The sequence below is a fragment of the Neomonachus schauinslandi genome, chromosome 4 (genome assembly GCF_002201575.2).
Source record: "Neomonachus schauinslandi chromosome 4, ASM220157v2, whole genome shotgun sequence".
Classification (NCBI taxonomy): domain Eukaryota; kingdom Metazoa; phylum Chordata; class Mammalia; order Carnivora; family Phocidae; genus Neomonachus; species Neomonachus schauinslandi.
The window spans coordinates 48,642,576-48,664,145 of record NC_058406.1 but is presented as its reverse complement, the minus strand read 5'-3'; the positions used below and the strand labels follow the sequence as shown (position 1 = coordinate 48,664,145).

At 39.4% G+C, this 21,570-nt stretch overlaps 1 protein-coding gene across 3 annotated transcripts in view; it reads right to left on the bottom strand.

The window, feature by feature from the left end:
- Nucleotides 1–21,332, bottom strand: part of NFIA (nuclear factor I A) — a 359,380-nt gene extending 338,048 nt beyond the window's left edge. For all 3 annotated transcript variants that reach the window (XM_021679991.2, XM_021679992.2, XM_044914528.1), the window contains exons 1-2: nt 21,096–21,332; nt 15,191–15,722 (exon numbers count right to left, since the gene is read on the bottom strand). In XM_021679991.2, coding sequence (XP_021535666.1) covers nt 15,191–15,722; nt 21,096–21,122 — 559 coding nt within the window. In that variant the 5' untranslated portion in view covers nt 21,123–21,332. The remainder of the gene's footprint in view (nt 1–15,190; nt 15,723–21,095) is intronic.
- Between the last annotated feature and the right edge of the window lie 238 nt (nt 21,333–21,570).

Sequence of the window (21,570 nt, the reverse complement as noted above, 5' to 3'; positions counted from 1 at the left end):
TTCAAGCATGAAATTAGAATCCTTTATTTCCCCTCCGAGCAGGGCACCTAGCACACAGTAGGTACTTGATAAATGACTGCTGGTGTAAAGATGATTTCTTCACAAAGAAGCTGGAACAATGGATATATTACCTGATCACCTCCAAACCACCTTTTTTAGCTAAACAGTCCAGATAAAAGTCAAGACCAAGATCTCAGAGGGGAAAACAAATAACCTGAACATTTTCTACAAATAGTAGCATCATAAAACCTTTATTTTCAGAATTATGATTATTCACATGTCAATAACTCCTTTAGGTTACCATGAAACTTTGGATTTGGGTGAAGAAACAAAAGTTGGTTAATATGATAATGTGAGAAGGAAAATCATCCTAACCAAAAAAAAAAAAAAAAAAAGGCATAAATTCAGTATTTCTGAGTTGAACAAAAGCTTTATGTTACCTAGTTTTTAAATTCATATTATAAATGTCTCACATTTTTTTTTGTTTTGTTTTGTTCAACCCAGATTTTCCATTCAGTCACCAGATCAAGAAAGATATTGAATACATACTAGGTGCTGGGCCCTACATACCTCTCCAGGGGAAACAAAAATAAATACAACCCAGTCTCTGCTCATAAAGAAATCACAGCCCAGTTTGGAAGACAGATCATTTTATTATGATACATTAAGAGCTAATAGTGAGTATACTACAGTGCTAACAAGACACTATGGGAAGGCAGGGAAGGAGCCCTTAGCCCAATGCTGGGGTAAAAGAGGGCCTAAGCAATGTTCGCCAATTAAAGGTGAATGAGGACAGTCTCAGTAGAAGGAATACAAGGAAAAGAACAAACAAAATATATATACGCACATACTACAATATAAAGCATGGCCAGAGCCTTAGGGGAAACAGGCAGGAAGACAGCCTGCCCTTGTGTATTCCATGCACCAAAATTCTCATTTATGTCCTTGCATGTGCTCTCTCCAGTGTCAAGGTCAGCTGTATTCACTGTTAATAAAGAAGAGTAATGTACTGACTTTATCCCACATTTGTCTAAAGACACCTTACCCTTATTTAAATACTGCAGCTACTCTCTTGATTACAAATAGGAACATTCGATAACGCACAGCATCGTGAAAGGGGCCTCGTCAGAAGCACGAGTCATTCCACACACTAAGTCCCTTACATCCTGAAGCCCCCTCTCAGAGGTCAGCTCCTACCTCTACAAGTTCAAGGATCCCAAGCTGACACATTAAAGTTTATTGAAACATCACCCTGGTGGGAATCTGCAATTGGGGATTCAGTCCAAATTTAAAGACAAACAATCCCTTTTCCAGATGCTGGACTTAGACAATGAGAATACCCTGAAACAATTTCCTTCCAAATAATGGATTTAGAAACAGAAAAGGGTGTTATATTGCAGACTCATTATTCTAACCTAAATATATATGATTTCAAACATATAACATTAATGAAGTCTGCTGATGGTTAATGTGTTCAGTTTTATTCATATTACACGGAAAAAAGGGAGATTAAAGAAAACAGAACAAGGCTAGATCTGTAAAAATGCTATTCAAGATTACAAGGAAAGAAGGTGTGGGGGAGGAAGTGAGTGGGGGTGATTCTCAAGATTAGTAGCAAAAACAGAGATTTTCAAACTTGTTAAACTTTCATTATTTGGAGATAAAACACTCTTAAAATAAAGGAAACATCAGTGATTGCTAAAATCATCAGGTAAATTCTAACGTCTGTATCCAGGTGGCTTATTTAATCTGAAGACAACATGGTTCTCCCTAGAGGAACTGAACTGCTAACATCCCATGAACTCTATCAAGTTTGCCTCACTTCTCTTCCTGACTGTAAAACAAAGAAATCTGTCTTCAGTTTCATGATGTCCCACATGGTACTGTGACTAATCCCCAACCATTTTTATTTACAGTGTTCAGAGTGAGTTTCTATGACAATCCCATGCCATTCCCAATGTTACACACAGATTTTCTGCCTTTTGAAAATAATTACAGAACAAATCATTTGTTCTTCACTCTATTCAAAGAAAAGCACACATATTAATGGCTGGACAAACAGATTTCACTTTCAGATTAAACAATAAGCAGATAGGAGAGAGAGAGAGGAAAAACAAAAAACAAAAAACAAAGAACCTCCGCTATACACTGTTTGGGACCACCAGATTTTTGGGTTGTTGTCCGTGTTTCATTTATCAGACATGCGATAGTTCTTCTCCTTCCTATCACCATCTGTACACACTTTCCCAGAAGACCCTCACAGCTGTCCCATTAACACACTAACACACACTCGCGCATATAGGACCTCTTCCGTGCTGTCTGAATGTAATACATATCTGTTTTCTTTTCACAGGAGAAAGAAAGACAAAGCAGCTTGAGACCTCGGACAACTTAAAATCCACTTCAGTGTAAAAGTCTCGAGATTGCTAACTTTCTTCGGAGACAGAGCAAAACAGAGAATTTAAGTGGCTATGCTACAGAGACTTGGCTGTGTTTTAGGAACTACTACCAACTGCCAAATGAATTCACCACGGCTTGCTCTCCAAGGCCTTCCCTTCCTTTCTGTTTGTCACTCCCTCATTCTCCTGCTGTTTAGTTTTCCTATAACTCTGTTTTATACTTCAGCATTACTAGAAGGATGGCCTCTAAACAAGAAATAGAACTTTTTTGTGCACCACCAGATTTCTTTAAAGAAAACATGCCACAGTGAACTATTAAATAATAAAACCACCTGTGCCCTGTCCTGTTATCTGCTTGGGCTTTCTTTCCATTTACATAGGTATTTTTTTTTTAAAGATTTTATTTATTTATTTGACAGAGAGATAGCAAGAGCAGGAACACAAGCAGGGGTAGTGGGAGAAGGAGAAGTAGGCTTCCTGCCAAACAGGGAGCCCGATGCGGGGCTCAATCCCAGGACTCTAGGATCATGACCTGAGCCGAAGGCAGACGCTTAACGACTGAGCTACCCAGGCGCCCTACATAGGTATTTTTGACATAAGAAAACAAAGCACGTACCACTTACTAGAAGTACCATCAAATGACACAATCCCTCTACATATACCTGGTACAGTAAGACCTTATGCAATACTGAGATCTGGCTCTACGAATGTTTAAAACTTCCTATGGGCTATTAGTTTGTAAGGATTCTTTTTTTTTTTTTTTTTAAGATTTTATTTATTTATTTGAGACAGAGAGAATGAGAGAGAGAGAGAGCACATGAGAGGGGGAGGGTCAGAGGGAGAAGCAGGCTCCCTGCCGAGCAGGGAGCCCGATGCGGGACTCGATCCAGGGACTCCAGGATCATGACCTGAGCTGAAAGCAGTCGCTTAACCAACTGAGCCACCCAGGCGCCCTAGTTTGTAAGGATTCTAATTCAAAAACATCAAACGCTTTAAAATCTTAATTTCTGGGGGCGCTTGGGTGGCTCAGTCAGTTAAACCTCTGACTCTTGATTTCAGCTCAGGTCGTGATCTCAGGATCGTGGGATCGAGCCCCACGTCAGGCTCCGCGCTCAGTGCAGAGTCTGCTTGTCGTCTCCTCTAAATAAATAAACAAATAAATAATAAATAAATAAAATTTTAAAAATCTTAATTTCTGAAGAAATTTAATCCAAGATGGCATCAACTCATCTCATAGTATTTTCTTCAGTTTTGTATCCTTGGCACTCAGCATGGTGCCTAACAGGTAGTAAGCGCTCACAATATGTTTGCTGAACCCAGTTGCCAATTACATGGTGGAATCTGTCAACAAAGGCAACCAAGGTAGATTTTCTATGCCAACACCAACCAAAAAGCATCCACCTTGATGCACATGATAACAACAGGCTAGAACTGCACTCCACTTTATACAAGAACGTTCTATCTTCAGAGCTCCTGCGATGCAGGCACTTAGTGTCTTCATCTTGTAAAAATGAAGGTTTCCTCTCAGTTTCCTTCAAGGTTTGAAACTCTGAAATCTATTAACAAACCAGAGAAAGCTCTAGCTGCTCACTACTTTTTAAACTTCAGAGAAACCCATGGCTTTCAGCGCTATTACATACTTCCAAGCAAACACCTTTTATCCCGTCCATAAATTCAGGGGCGGAGCTCAGAAAGCCCAATATCTTGGGGAACACCTTGGAGATAAAAAGCCCTAACCACTAACTACCCATCCTCCTGCGGACATGTTACACAGCCTCTCTGATTCTTCACCTGCACAAAGGCAATTATAAAAGCTCCCCTACCTAAGTTTAAAGTTTATATGAAGAGCTAATAAAATATTTGAAAAGCCAATTTAAATACTATAGAGTTTAACCACACAAGTCTGGGTTCTGATGGATCTGGCTTTAATCCTGGCTTTGCCACTTACTATTGGCAAGACCTTGAGTGAGTTCCTAACACTCTCTGAGCCTCTCTTTCCTGAATAACAGGAGTAACCCACAACAAAAGTCGTCCGCCATCTCTACTCACCCCCACCACCCAACATGAAAAATTCTCCAAAACTTGGAGAAGTCCAAAAGGAAAACAAAATAGAAACAAAGAAACCCACGCAAAACCAGAGAAAACCATATCCACAATTTAGGAAAACCAACAAAGCCAATCCTAAGAAATGGCACCCAGAGATGTAAACTCCCTGAAGTGCCCAAAATATTTAAGAGTCTATCACAGAGGGTGCCTGGGTGGCTCAGTTGGTTAAGCGACTGCCTTCGGCTCAGGTCATGATCCTGGAGTCCCAGGATCGAGTCCCGCATCGGGCTCCCTGCTCGGCAGGGAGCCTGCTTCTCCCTCTGACCCTCCCCCCTCTCATGTGCTCTCTGTCTCTCTCATTCTCTCTGTCTCAAATAAATAAATAAAATCTTTAAAAAAAAAAAAAAAGAGTTTATCACAGAATGCTCTAGTACAAAGCAAAATGCACTGTTACAGCCGCCCTGTCTTCATTTTCAAATAAGGGGATGGGTAATAAAGGGCCAAAAATGTGCATCTCTAAATGTGAATCTATGTTCCTCTCCAATCTATCTGGTTCCATCCAATTCTGCTGTCTCATGACAGGGCTTCCCTTACTCAGCACTGCCCCCACCCCAGAACCTCTCAGGCTCAACTGCAAATAAAGTAAAAAGCTATACATAATCAGTCTTTATATAGCAAAAATGAAAATGTCTCTCTTTGAAGAATTACAAAGCTTTCTGTCTGAAACCTCTGACCTTTCTAGAGAAATCAGAGTCACTGTAGTTTAAAAATGTAGGTGGTAAAAGTACAAAGGATTACATTTATCCATTTTGCATGTTTGCCATCTTTTCTGAGATGAGGAGCAAATATCTTTAGAACAATTAGTTCTTCAACCCTAACATTTCAGGCTGTAATAATCCTCATTCTCTAAAGAGCTGTATACATCCTGGGCCCGATGAGATGGCACTTTTCTGTTAATTACTATTCCCACTTTACTTTACAGAAAATCTAAAGTACATGAATTCCAGAACCTTTTTTTAAAAATAAGACTTTTGTCCATACAGTGAATAGACCAAGAAAATAATAAAAACTCATTTGAATCTTATTAAAAACCACTGTAATTCTGGATTGGGTGGGGAGGAGGAGAGACTTTCAAAAGTACATTTAAAAGAAAAAAGAATTCTTTTTCTTTCTTTCTTTTTTTTTTTTTTTTTATTTGACAGAGAGAGACACAGTGAGAGAGGGAACACAAGCAGGGGGAGTGGGAGAGGGAGAAGCAGGCTTCCCGCCGAGCAGGGAGCCCGATGTGGGGCTCGATCCCAGGACCCCGGAATCATGACCTGAGCCAAAGGCAGACGCTCACTGACTGAGCCACCCAGGCGCCCCAGAAAAAAGAATTCTTAATAAAAGTCCTTGTCACATATTAAGAGGCCATACAATAAAAGTATTGCAATGACTATCTTTCCCTGACAGGAACATACAACAATAGTTATGCTGTTGAACAGCATCAAGTTACAAAGACTTCATTCTCAGAAGTTACTTGAAACTACTCTCCAAAAGAAAACGTCTACTATTTAAAAGAAGGGGAGGAAAAGCCGACTAAATGAATCAATCAGAGACTTTAGTAACCTAGTAATTTTTTCTCTAATATGCATCCATGCAAAAATCTTGCTATGGTCATACAAAGATACTAACCAGTTTTTGCCAAATTCTTACCCAGAATCTTTGCTTGATCTTAAACGTCTGTAACCCACTCTTTAACTTCCAATTACTTAATGCTAAAAATATTCTCTCAGGTATACACTGTTTTCTATCAACAACATTTTAGTGTCTAATATTATTTATGAATTGTATTTGGCATAAAAGATGTTTATGATTTTCACTGCTGATCTGCCATTATGTCTGAGCCCATACAGCTCTATTTAATAGTATACCACGAAGGTTTACATGCAGATACATAGTATCTTAATTACTCATTCTATAGTGAGCTCTTTAAGCATCTCCATTCCTCACTCATTTGGAATGTTTAAAAATGCCACGAAGAAGGGCTTGATGTCATCTTAACACTGAAATCCATCTGTCTATGGCCCTCTTTTGACTTTACTCCTTCTGCAGCCAAATTTTTCACAAAAGTTGATGAGAATTTGTCAACCTAAGGACTTGTAATGTCAGCTCCTTTGAAAGGCAATGGAGTATTTGAAAGTGACAATGATGGGATCCTGCATGTAGAATATTCACTTTATGTAGGAGTTTAAAATTAAATAATCCCTTTAAGATTAAAATACGCAGAGTTCTAAATGCTTTCAATAGGGGAAGAGGCAGACACATAACAGAAGAGGTAGTTCTGAGTTTCCCATAGTAAGTAGTATGTCCCTAATTTTAAAAATTAAATGATAATTGATATTGTAGCAACAGAGTTCCTATTATCCACTGACAAATATCTTTCCATACCAAAAATTACCACTCAGAGCAAGCTATATAACTCACCACAGATACATCTTCCCCAACAGCATGAACATGTTGCGTTACCCAATCATGGGCTGGCAAAATTACAAAAGGAAATAAAATCACCCAAACCATAGCAACAAAGACAACAGCCTGATAATGGCAGATGCTAAACAGGCATACATAGAAATTTTTAAATAGTATTCATTTTTTAAAATATGTTTTATTGTTACTTTTCTTTCATGTCACGTTTTTAACCTATAGAGCATTTCAAAAATATCCATTAAAGTATGTTTATGAATATATATGCTCTGGAAATTATTTCCGTTTGGAAACTCATAGGTTATTGGGACCACCATAAATACTCATCAGAGACCTCAAAAGGTAGGCAGTGTGGAACAATGGGTGTGAGTCTTATTTTTTTATTCCAATCCTCTTATTTCCAGTTTACACTTTTATTTACATTCTTCAGTTTTCCCTTGCTGGCATAACTGATACTCCACAACTTTTAGATTTATGAGCATTTCTAAAAAAGAAACTTAAAAAGGAAGCTACAGTTCTATTTTATTCAATATAAGTTCAGTTCAGCAGCTTATTTTTTAAATAAACCCTGGAAGACTTAATATACATAAATGAATATAGTACAAATTATAATTACTGGTCCTTTTTTTTTCTATTTACAGTTATAAAATTCACGTTGAATGAGGCTTTGAATATTTGCACTGAAGTCATTAAGAACTAATCTTGCCTAAACGTAAAGAGATGAAAATAAGGGCATTAAATAAATCCATCAATAAATCAGTACATTTAAGGAGATTAAGACAAACCTTGTTCTTATTTTCAATTTTTCTCCTTTCTCTTTTAAATTAAAAAACAATTTTAAACTAATAAGACTCAATTTTTGCTTTCTTTTAAATAATTATACACAACGCCATAATCAAAGGATCTTTTTGGAGTAAAGCAAATTTTAAAATTTTCAATCTAATCATTAAGGGAAGTTAGAAATATACCTCTTGTGCACATAAGAAAATATGGACAGAATTTATCTAGTAAAATATTACATGCAATTCTGATTTTTAAACTAATGCTTGCTTTAATTCTCAGTGGCTTCCCAAAGCATCTAGAACCGATTCATCTATCTTACAAACAGGAAAAAACATTTCTTAAACCTGTGTAATAATGCTTCTATTCACCAAACTTCAACATTCTAAGAACAAGAAAGAACAAGTCACTCCAGATTTTTGACCCCAACCCTGACAAAAGCATAAGAACCTGTTCTCCCTCCCCTAACCAAGTATGGCCTCATCCTGTGCCTGTTTTACTGGACTCCACAGTAAAATATCTCCATGGGAAGGGTCAGGATTTTGACTTTTTTTCTTTCCCTCTGATTCAAGGTAGGTGTGTGATACCATTTAAATGACATCCAACCCCCAGACAACAGGACATAGAGAGGGATACAGAATGGATCTAAACCATATGGTGAAGAGCACTGGGTATGGAATCAGAAGGCCTGGCTTTAATCTTACTGTGCACCAGTCACTTGGACCCTCTGAGACTTTATTTTCACCTGTACAAATGGAGAGTGCATTACTTATTTGCAATATTACTGTGAATTTAAAAAAAAAGAAAGAAAGAGAGAGAGAGAGAAAACTACAATGTATGGCAAAACTTAGTATAAGGCTTGCCGCAAAATAGACAACTCAATAAAAGTTACCTGCCTTCCTGCCTTCCTGTCTTCTGTCTCCCTTTCTCTACTTTCAATTGATTGAGGTCCAAAATATTTACCACTAGGAAAGCATGCAAAAGCCATGAAGAGAAATAAGTCTAAAGGTCTCAAAGAACACTAAAATTATTCCACTTCAATCTCTAGCTATTATGATCATCCTGATCATGTCTGCATTTGGGATTAGCAATATCTTACGAAAGAAGACCAACGCTCGCCAAAATACATAACAAAATAAAAAGAACTTCTTTCTCTCAATTTTATCTTATTTGGTTTCTTTGACAAACAGAACGGCAAAAGCATCCTCTCTACGGAGTTGCTGCAATTTGTCATTTGTGGACTTATTTCTTTGCCTCATAAGCCATGTTTATTTAACTAGAACATTAACAGGAGGGCTAATTCTGTTAGAGAAAATATACTTTTACACTGTGAAATGATCATAACAAAACATGAAAGCACTGTTCTCTAATATTTTGGGAAAAACCGAAGGTAAAAGTCATTTCTGTCTTAGCAGCAACTGGAGAATCCTGGCAAATTCACAGGGACGCTAAAGTTTGGATCAATAATTTGTATCTTACAGTTGCCTAAACAACAGTCAAAATTTTGATGATACCATAAGTTATCACCTTAAAAAGCAAAATGGTAATAATAGCAAACATCTCAATAACTCCTTTTCCAAGTTTATGTATGCCACAGTATCCCTTACTGGCTGGACCCTTAAACGATCAGAAAGAATTTTTGCAAAACTTTTCCTTTCTAAAAATTTTAATAGAAACTCCAAAAGCCCCAAATAGTCTCTTAGTCTGAAACAAACTATGCAAAAAAAATGTGGGGAGATGGATTATAATATTCTCCATTTGATATCTTGCTGCTCAGGATCCTTTTACAGTCATTACTTAAACCAAAACACTTTTGAGAGCATCTCCATTTGCGATTAAATTCACGGTTTTATGTTTCTCTTAACAAAGAATGCCAGTTCATTCATTCTCTTCCTCCTCCACCTGACTTCTTCCTTCCCCTTACCCCACCTCCCAAGGATTTACAGTTTATAACGTATTTAAAAACAAGACCTAGCCTCTAAATAACAACAGGGAAATGATTGCTGAAATGGTAATAAACCGGAGTTTTGCACATTCAGTGAATTCAATCTGTATTTCATGTTTTTTCTTCTAACCTCAAAATTGCTCTCAATAATCTATACTAACGTTTGCGAGCGATTAGAATTGTTGCTGCTTCTGTGCAAGTTTTAAAAAACTGACAGGCCATTCTGCATCCTCTGGAAGCAGCTTGAGGCCTTAACCAAGTGAAACACCCAGTCCTACTGTGTACAGCAGTGACCACAACAAAGGCTGTGGTTTCTCCCACACTAGCCCTAAATAGGTTTAAATTAATGCTATTCATCACTGGGTGGAAAAGAAGACAAGGCAAATCTAAGCCAGCAGCATTGAGAAATTTCTTACCAACACTCAAACCTCTTAGCCATAAATGAGCTGACCTCCGTTTATGAGTTTACTCCAGAACAACACTTCCTCCCTATTCCAATACCCTCTCTGCCTTTGAATTTCCATCTTTTTCACTACACTCTAGATAAAGGATACTGTTACTACATTCTAGATAAAGGATCTTGTTACTACCCTCAAGTTAGCCAAAAACCGTCAAGGATACAAAAGCCATATTTATCTCAAGTTTGTTGACTGTTAATGCTATTTCCTTTGAAGAATTAAAAGATAAATAAAAAGATAAATGAAATTTTTTAGAACTGTGCATACACCAATGATTTAGAATGGATTAGTCAGCCACAAAATCCACCCTGAGTTCAGTTTAAGGTTGGAGTAAGAATTTGAGATAGGGTGGCACTTACTCTTTTAATTTTAAACATCACTGTACATTAGTCTTACACCTTCTTTTTCTAAATACGGCTTATTATTATAAATCACAGGAACTAACTGCATAACTTTCTATTAAAGAGTTTATTAAGGTACTGAAAAAGTTTAATTATATAATGTATAGCCTTAAACTTGAGCATAAATACACATACACATGTACGCCTGCTAACAAAATATCTTGAACATATTTTAGATATGCAATACTGCCGTAAACTAACATGGTAAGTTACCCCCAAATTAAGAAATTACCATAACTCATTCAGCATAAAATTATAAGCTATCACAATTTAACATTTTCATTTAGTATTTTTTACAATAACTATTCTGTATGCACTGATAACCTCATGCATATAGTTATACTGTATTTAAAGTACCAGCTTTTTTAAAAAACAAATCATTTGCACTGCTCTCAACAGCCCTCTGTGTGCAGCCTGAATGTGCACACACAAGCACACGAAGCACACACGCGCTCATACACAGACACTCCTAATCTTACACCTGCTCTGAAGCAGTAGGAAGTGAATTCTCAATCTGTCAACATGACCATCTGGTCTATCTGCATATCACGGCTTTCTCTATTACTATATGAAGGAATGGCAATCACGAAGCCAAAATAAAACTAAAATTCACCTGAATGGGAGTATCTCTCTCTTTGTTGAAATGGAATAATACGTGGCATATCAGAGCAAAACTAGCAGGATGTAAATAATTGAAAATGAGCATTCACAACAGCATAATTAAATGAACAATATGGTTCAAGTAATGGGGTCATCAGTAAGACTGGCTGTACAGGTTTCCAGAACAGGTACGAGACTTCCAAAGCACCGCAAACAGTTCTTTCGGTGAGTGGCAGGACCGTTACTATTCCTGGTCCAAGCAAAACTAAGGAAAGGTGGTAACAGGGGTAGCGTGGAAGCAACCAGTAGCTACTGTACTAAAACATTACTTTGCAAAAATGATCCCTCTCTACCTTACAACTAACACTCCTCATGCTACCATTAGGACAAATTCAATTCACTCTGCCACTAGGCTAATTAACAATGACAGTCATTACCTGACAAATTTTGGTCATTTATTAGTCTTTCAAAGCAAATTTTAAGGCCACTAAAAAAACTTCCAATCTTAGAAAATTCCTCATCTGCAAAAAGTGAAGATGCTCATGGCAATTTAACTTTTGGGCCTGACACCACTGGAAAATTAACAAAGGCTTTACTTAGTTGATTTAAATTTAATTCTATTTATTTAATTTTACTTTCTCAATGTCTCCACACAGCTGCCTCAGAGTTTCAATCCACCTCACAGCAGGTAATAACTATCAAAAATAAATTGTGACTTTGTCATTCTGTGGTGTACATACAGCAACTTACCTCTATCCAAGAGATGAGTCCTTAAAAAGTCTAACCTCTTTTTAAGTCTAACCTCTTACAAAATTTAACTAAACTGAGAATCTTTCTAGAATCTGATTACATTACCAGAAGTTATACAGACGCAGTTTAAAAAAAAAAAAAAACTCTCCAGAAAGTTCTCGGTTGAGTGCCTACTAATGAACAAAGGTTAACTTTATCTAAAAGGTCAAATGCCTGGTGGCTAAGGTTATGACCTTAACAACTTAAATTGTGACCTTGCCACGTGCCGGGTATATTGTAGATTCTGATACAGATCATCTGGTAAAGACTGGTCATAAATTAGCTTTACTGTTACACGCCCACAAAGAAAACCATTTGCCACAATTCCATAATATCTTCAAGTTGTCATACGATACCTATGGAAGGACGACTCAAATAAAGACCAAATTAAGGGCATAAAATGGTTTTACTCTTTTATATTTTTAACGAGACAAAATTCTCAGGCTTATGGAATCACTCCAATATCATTACACTTGTTACTGTTTATCAGCCACAAAATACACACCGTTCTAACGCCACTGGATTTAGAGGGGGAAAAAAAAATTGGAATGTAGTTTAGGTATTGTATTTTAGCATCTCAATAAGTCTTTGAATAAATCACCTGCACTTTTAAAAAACGATGGATTCTGCACTAGCCTCCAGTATTTACATGTGTGTCCCAAGATTTCAACCTCCTAGCAAAGAAAAGGCCGAGGCATGAAGCAGTAATTATTGTACACATTTTTAGAAGGGGGGAAAAAAAAGTCTCATTTGGGGGGCTATCTAGAAGGGAAAACGGCATTTTGGAGGGGAAAAAAATTACAACACTGTAAAAGGGGGGGGGGGAGGAATCCACGATAGGTGAAAAGGCCACAATGGTTTTGGCATGTTTCTTGAAGCACGTTTCAGAGTCTCTGCCTCCTGCCAATACTGGCAAGTTCTCAAAACTTTTAAGGAGGTAAGAACATTGTTTAGTGTTTACAAATCTTCAGTATTATAACAGATGCTTGTCAAATCAGTTGTATTTAAGTTGACCAATCTACCTCATATTTGTATTGGCAACTAGCTTCCCTTCCACAAATAACAGGTCTCCAGATCTCTGAAATCAAATTTGAAGTATTCTCGGACAAAAGGCCCTTACTATTTGCTTTCGCAACCGCCCCGTCGCGAGCTCAGCACAGAGCGGCCATTGCGGCAGTCTGTGAAAGCCGGCGGCCTTCCGAGGCATTCTGGGATACGTCAGGAAAACCAAACCGAAAGGCAGTCTGATCCGTGTTGCCGTCAGTAACTCTTTCACAAGCAGTAAGGATGCCAGCTCTCCGAAGCAACCTTCTACCTGTCGTTCTACCAACACAATCCTGCGGGTACTGAAACCACCAGCAACCCCGTGTTAGCTCCGCGATCTGAAGCAACAGCAAGGGACAGACGGTTGGCGACGAAAGAGAAGACACGTGATGGCCTTAGCTCGGAAGGCTGCAGCTCTTTAACTCGAAGGGAAATATTTTCACCAAAAACTCAGAACGGGTGCTGCTCACAACCGACAAAAACGGAACCGGTATTCCCCGTCGAGGTACCTTGTAAGGAAGCACATACCAGGATGTGTACCACCTGTTGGCACCCACATTTTTCTCTCTTGGTCCAATTAGAGCATTTCTTAGAACTGATAAATGATTTACTTTTCGAAATACTGAGAAGATTAAACACAAGATCCTAAAGCGTCCTCCCTGAAAGCACTGATAACACCCATCCTTTTTATTTATTTTTTTTTTTGCACCTTGTCTTTCCCAATCAGAACCTCCACTTACATACGCAAATAAATTTTTCAAAAATTTAACTCTGCTTTTTCAATAGAGAAAACAAAGTAACAATAGGGTGAAAAGGGGATTAAGAAAGGAATACTTGTTCCTGTCTAGAGGTCATTTGAGAGGTGTTGCCTTTTCATTTCACTATGCAGAACAGGCTAAAGCAACAGGAACTCCTTACAATTAAGTATACATTCTCCAAAACCCAAATATTTGAAACACTTACAGATCACATCCTCTAAAATACTCATCTATCCCCTGCCAACAGAATGCAAATGATAATGTGACATGCTTGCAAAGTTAATTTCTCCAGTTTCTTATGTAAGGACAGATGGATAACAAAAGTTCTCTTTCTAAAACATATATTGAGAAAAATAATAGAGAACAGGCTATCAGCTGACTTCTTTTTTTAAAAAGCTCACATTCTTAGAATTAAAAACATTTTGCAAAACAGTACAGTGTTGATTTTACAGGTAACACCCTTCTCCTTTGTGAAAAAATACATAAATATATGAACCCCAAAACAGCCTACTGGTAGGATTCCACAACCTTCTTTCTTCCATCTGGCTCAAGTAACTGCCATGAAGGTAAAATCTAGCAAGGCCCATATGTACATATAAAAAGTCAACAAGTTACACAAGACCTGAGCTTTCCCATAACACAATGAACCTTTTGTCTAAAACAAGGCAAAAGAAACAAAGTAAAAATGCATTCTTTTAGTCAGTGCTCAATAGTTTTAGCCTGAATGCTAACTCTCAATGCTATAATATACACAGGTAAAACATGCCTCGAAAACAGCCTTGAAACAATAATGAATCTTATCACCAATCAAAGCAACTCACTAAATCAATGATCAATATCGATTTCTCGGTGCATTCATGCACCACACAGGTTGGTTACTTTTAAGATTAACCTTACCATCAATTACTTAAAGAGCTGGTTTGTTTCTCGCTCAGCTATCCTAGACAACAGACAAATGCCTAAATACAAAGCTACTAAGTTTGTGTATTCATGTGATTCTTTTTCCTTCATAAATGATCAGCAATTTGGTAGTACTCTTACCACTTCTTCGTAATTAGCAGGGGGTTCGAGAGGCCCCAGTAGGTTAAAAACACACCCAGAAGATAAGCAACCAAAAATACTGCCTCACCACCAAACTCCATGCTTTTTAAACGAGATCACTTGCCATTTACAATATCCCCTTTATTCCAGCTCTCACCCATCATCAAAAACTGCGATCTAAACATATCACAGAACTACCAACACCTCTGATAACACTACTTGCCAAAAGAACTGAACTTGGTGAGAGTCCTCTCAAAGCTACACTTTTCCACCTGAATAAAGGTGTGCCCTTGGACACGGGCAGCTTCTGGCTGTTCTGACTCGGGTTTACCTTTGAAAGCACACTGTCTCTCTGCACTGTGGCCTGCAACTTAAGCAGATTCGGGTATGGCCCCGCACATACAGAGGTCATCAGAAAAGAAACACACGAGGAAGTGGAACCACTTCTCACCATCGCACTTACCTGCTGCATGCACAAAGTATGCCAAATATAAATCGAGTTCCTTAACAGAAACCCCTATGTGATGGGGCTGCACACAGAGCCCTGGATTCGAGCACTGTGGGGACTTTACAAGGCGCTCGCCATCAGTACTTTCGAGCGGAATACCTTTAAATAAAATCACCATAACAAGGTCCAACCTCCAGACTTTATCTGCCTGGCGAAGGCAGTCAATTCTTCGCATCTTGCCTTTCTGGTCTGGGTTGGAAAGAACACAACATGGAGGCTTTTTCCCCGTAACTGTAAGAACAAAATCCTCTCGGTACTCAGGTCGGATATCTTTCCTTAACTTGGCCAGAAGTCGAGATGCCCACTTCTGCTTGACCTCTGGTTTTTCGCTTAGCAACTCATCCTTCACGGCTCTCTCTTCTTCTTTTGACATACGCTTTTCATGTTTTTTGAAGTATTTTCGTTTTCGGGCCTGCAGGTTGAACCATGTGTAGGCGAAGGCTCGGACGTGGGGCAGAAGTGCTTCAATGAAAGGATGAAATTCATCCTGGAGAAATGAACAACAACAAAACTGTAACTATCAAGAAAACAAAAGGAAACAACTTTTCTTCAGATGGTCACTTAGGAAAAAAAAAAAAAAAACAATGCTTATTTCCCTTGCAAGTTGACTCGAGCATTACAGTACCCAAATTACACAGAGGATGCCTATGGAAAGTCTGAGGGGGGGAGAAAGAAAACTGTCAGTATCATGTCTCACAATCTCAAAGAAGAAAATGGCTAAAAATTTTAAAATGTGTTGGTATTTTCACCAAAGTGCACCGGGATCTACTGCCGAGCTTAGGTCCCAAGTCCTTTAGACAGTAAGTGAAATGTATTGAAATGCTTACAACAATATATAATCTTAACCCTACTTCAAGAAAGGCACATCTAATTCTACTGCAGCCTTGACCTCACTACTTGCAGTACACCCAGGGCTCGGCCGCCAGATTGGCAAATCCTAAACATCTAGATGCCAGTCAATGTTTATGGAAGTCTAGGAGCAAAAAAATCATCTCCACGATCAATGAAAACAAAGACTTTCCCTCTAAAAATACTGCATGGAGACGCTAATCTGTGTCTTAGGCATTTTGGTAACATCTTAATTCCTTCTTCAGGATTACAGTTGCATATAATTTTTTTTAGTCAAAAACTTAGAAAAATCTGGCATATGCAAAAGATGAATTTGATATTCTTCAGGCTGAAATAAAAGATCTACTTCCAAGACATACTTGCTGATACTATGGGAATGAAACAAAAAGAAAAAAAGGGGGAAAAATAACAAAGAAAAGCATACATGCCAGATAGTAAATAGAATGCGTCATTGTGACAAGAGGGTTGCAACTAAATACAGTTAATTTTGTGAAATGCCTTCGGTAATAATCATCCTTAAAAAAGAGAATCTTTATTTAATTTTTGAAATTAATATTTCAGGCTTTTTCTCACAAGGAAATAGAGAACCTGGTACATTTAATGTTTACGAGACTCCAGGAAAACCCTCACGGTTACCTCTTAAGATTCAAGTAATTTGAAAATAAAATTCAATTTAAAACATTTAAATTTTTCTTAGTGTCTTATGAAAATGTTTGATTCTTTTACTTGATACTTTCTTAGGAAATATAAATATAAAATCAAAGAAAAATTAAACAGTAACCTCCACAACGCTTTCTGAGTACATCTAACTTTTGATTAACCAACCCACACTAATCTTACGTAACTTCTCTCTGCCGCACAAAACCCCAAAAGATAAATTATTTACTTTCAAATAAATGAGGATAAGAAAACCAAAAAGATGCTTGATGACTTTTTTTTTTTAAAGGGTGTAGGACAGACAAATATTATAAAATACATTCTTTTTCGGTTTGTAATATCCACCTAAATATACACTTTGGAGGCACAAGTAACTGCAATGTCCAAAATATTATTATTATAAAGAAATTATTAAATTTTCAAATGTTCAAATGTTAACTGAGTGGTTAAAATTGGAAAAATATTTTATCAAGTCTGTTAAAATATTATAAATTATAATCAATCATCTAAACACTACATATGACTATTTTTTAAAGTACATATTAATGTAATATATAATAAATCACTTCAACAATTGACATTTATCTTTTTCCTCTCTGAACAAATTTTAGGCTCTGCATTTCAAATTTAGCTTTGAAAACTGCTCTTTTTCAATAAAAATCCAAAAGAGAAGTCAGTTTTTATAACGTGTGCATTCTTCAAGTGGAGAGGGAACAGAAAAAAATACTAGAATTATATTATTCTTTACCATAAACATTTTAAATTTCTGATGTTTAAGAATCTTTCTTATTGCCATACTTTAAAAGAGAGAAATAGTGGTGGTGGGAGGGGGGGCTTTTTCAAGTCACAGTTTATCTAATAAGGTATACGCCAAACCGCAAAGCATTTAAACATTACTAAATTCTGAGCTCATCCTTGAAATGCTCTAAAATACATAAAATTGGGGTTTGAAACAGTCCTTCACATTGACTGATTTTCTTATATACACAGGACATGCTAGGGACCAAGGCTCTGTAGTATTATGTTAAGAACTCCTGGAGTCTACCTTAACTAGAAAGTGAGTTTTCACCAAAGGAAGATTTCATTTTAAAATCTCAGGCCCATTTTATAAAGCGAAGAACAACTAAGTTCTAAACAATTCACATTTATGTTAAAATGTTATCTTATTCAAAAGCTTCATTGATATGAATAAACATTTTTTAAAAAACATTCTAACAGGGCATTTAAGTGTTTGAAGAGACTCCTAGTATGCTTCTCACAGAACTGCGAACTGCGTTCATTCGTGTTCAAGAGGATTTTGTTTACCTGCCAACCAAATGCCTATATATCTCATCATAAAAGCCCTCAAATGAGGCCAACTATGTCAACTAATCATTAAGAATAATATAAGTCCCCAATTTTGCATCAAAAGTATTTACAACTTATTACTCCCCAAAGGTTTCAAGAATGTGCCAATAAAAGTGCACAATATTTTGTATAACTTTACTCACATGTACTATTAAAGAGCTAGTCATCTTTCTCAACTCACAATTAGAAATACTCCAGATCATCAAAAGTAAAGAATATCATTAACTTGTAGGAAATGTCAAGGCCCAGCATAAATTACTTCTAAAAAAAAGTAAGCCTCTATAAATCATGTTGCTGCACATACTGCCATAAGCTATGTAATATTTCAAAATATTCAGGAGATAATAAAGAATATTTTACATGTATACTCAGTGTGAAAGTTATAGGCCACCAATGAAAACAAACCTGAAAACCTGTTTCAAAAGCGGTATGACTTTGAATCAGCTTCTTAAATGTTGATCTGTTTGTAAGTAAGCCAAGTTTAAGAACCACTGAACGCTGATATTGCTGGAACTACTTTCAAAGGTTCACCTATAAATTTCTACTGGGTTATCATTCTATGGCCAGGTAAATGATTTGGTTATGATACGCTTGTATGGACAAAAAGAAGACGTCTGGCATTTTCTTGATAAAGTTTTAAAAATTGCACACATGTAGATGGAGTTTATTCTTTCATTTAGAGTATTTCTATTACTGTGCTTACTGGACTTTCTTTAATGACCAATAAGCTACCTAAGTTTTTCTTTCTAAAACTAGCTCTAAAGCTTTATAAGTATTCCAGCAAGTTAAATAAAATTGTAAATCAATTTTTAAAGGAAGAACTCAAAATATATGGCTCTCATTCACTATTTAGTGTGCAATTTCTTCACAAACTGATACACTGTTTCTTTTTACTGGTGTTTCCAGAAGAAGGCCTAGTGCGCGTGTATCAATCACACTGCCAAATATGTTTAAAAAAAAAAAAAAAACTTTCTTAATGTGATAATAGCTCCTGAGCCAAGAGAATCCAGCTTTGTCAAGTACCTGACTATGCCCTGGGCCTGCATGGATACACAGGTATCCTCATACATGCACCAACCCAAAATATAAATTTATCTTTCGAGAGCTCACTTGAAGACACTCATGTGTCTGCTAAGGTCATGCCCCACTATTGCAGCACCCTGGTATTGTCTACAAGTTCTCTGTGCTGCAAACTTTTGCCAGAAAGAACTTCAGCCTTTGAATCTCAGCATTTCCACTGTAGTCATAACTCATTCAAATTCTCTTACACTTTGCATCTTATCCATATGCAATTGTGAACCTTGCCAGAAGTGGTTGGAAAAGTTTCATTCCATACTTCCACAAGTTACTAAAATAGGAACTTTGGAAGTTTGTTAGGGAAAAATAAAAAACTTTTACAATAACTAAAAGCAACTGCTATCCATTACTAATGCTAGGCCTAAATCCCAAACAGACCATTTCAACATAAAAGATGCATTTCAGAGTCTTCTGAGATCAAATAGCCAGTATTATTCCTGTTAGATATTGCAATAAGAAAGGATGTCATGTGAGAAATAAAACCAGAATCTAGAGAGGAAAGAAAAAAAATTATTGATACTTTTTAACCACCCATAAAGTATTCCGGCTAAACCGTTACCTCCTGCTAAATGAAAGCAGTAAGTGGTGGCAGGTTTTTTTAAGGGAGTGGTAAATAAACATTTTATATGAAGCATACAACTTCACGTAGGTGATTAATGGTCAGACTGCAATGTACCAAAACAGTATGAAAGCTTACACTTTTTTTTCAAAAATTTTTTTAGCGCAAAATCACTTTGACTTCATGCCTTTTAGTCAAAGAAAATAAATAATATATTCAAAAGGGACCAGATTTGGAGCCGTGAAGTAGCAATATTTTGCCTAGGGGTGGTGCAGACAAGAGAGGGATGGAAAGGGAGGGCACGGGAAGGAGGGGCGGAGGGCAAGAGAGACCCACGCTCCGAGTAGAGTCGGAGGGGAAAAGTTGCCCCCGTCCTGCGCGCGGAGCTGCCCGAGTCGCGCGGCGGCTGCGGGAGGCGGCGGGGGGAGCCGCGTCCGGCCCGGGTTGCTGCTCGGGCTCGCGGCCCGGAGCCCAACTCCGTCCGGAGCTCCCCGGCCCGCGGCCCGCGGCCCGCGGCCTCCGCCGCTCGCCGCCCTGCGCAGCGTGGGCTCGTCCCGACAGCGAAACTTTCACTCGGGAAAGCGAGCGGGCGACGAGCGGCGAGGACGCAGGCTCCACCCGGCCGGCGCTGGGGGACGCGCGTCCACGCAGCCCCGTTCAGCCGAGCCCGGGGGCCGGCTCGCAGCCGCCCGCCCGCGTCCGCGGGGCGCTGTCCCGGCCCGGCCCCGGACGCCGGCACGCGTCCCTCCCGCGGCCGGACCCCAAAGGCTGACAAACAATAAACAAAAGTAAGAGTTTGGGGAGGCTGCCTCGGCGCGGGCTCCTAGCGCGGGCCGTGGGAGCAGGGTCGCGAGTTCTCCCGCACCCGGGGGTTTCAGTTGCCCCGGGCGTGCGGGGTGTGCGGTGGGCTCCGTCGGCGGCCCCCTCCCCGGGAGCCGCGGAACTACAGAAACCGGCCTGCCGGCTGCAGAAACGCTGAGTCCAGATTTCAGCGTGTCATGGGCTGCAACCCCGCCGAAACACGTGCGGGGCGTCCGAAAACACCGCCGTTCCGCAGTCAATCGCCCCGATATTAATTAACGCATTAATAAGAGGGCGCCATTAGCCATGTGCCCACACAAATGGCCGTGCAAGAGGAATGCACCCGCATGGAAACAAAGTTACTTTCTTAAAGCTGTATTTCTCTCCCCCCCCCCCACGAGCACACGCTCACACACACACACAGAAACACGCGCAGACACGGGCACACACTAAGACACATGCCCCGGGCCCGGCCGGCGCGACGCTGCCCGGTACCCCGCGCCCAGCCCCAGGTCTGCCCCCGCAACCCCGCCCCCCCCCCCACCCCGCCGCATCCAAACAGCTGCTTACCTGGGTGAGACAGAGCGGAGAATACATAACTGCCGGGCGGTGGGGTGTGCGTGTGCGTCTGGGTGTGCGGTTTGGAGGTGTGCGTGAGTGCGGGTGAGAAAGGAGAAAGAGGGAGAGAGGAAGAGAGAGAGAGAGAAGGGGGGAGAAAAAAAATCAAGCCTGCTTCTTGCGTTCACATTTCCAACTCGGCTCAACTGCAGCCAGCCAGCCAGCGCGATTGCCGCTCCATGAGCTGAACTTTAACCCCGCCTAGAGTTTCCCTACACTCCACTATACATGTCTACTGTACGCGGGCGTTAAAGGCATAGCGCACCCTTTCCCGCTCCCGCGCCCGCCCGGCCGGGTGCCCGCGAGCTGCCCGCGCGCCCGCCTCCGCCTCCGCTCTGCACCGCACCGCACAGCCACCGCCCGCTCGCGCCGCCGCTGGGGGCGGGGGGGTGCGTGGGGGAGGGGGCGGCTGCGGCGCCGCGCGGCC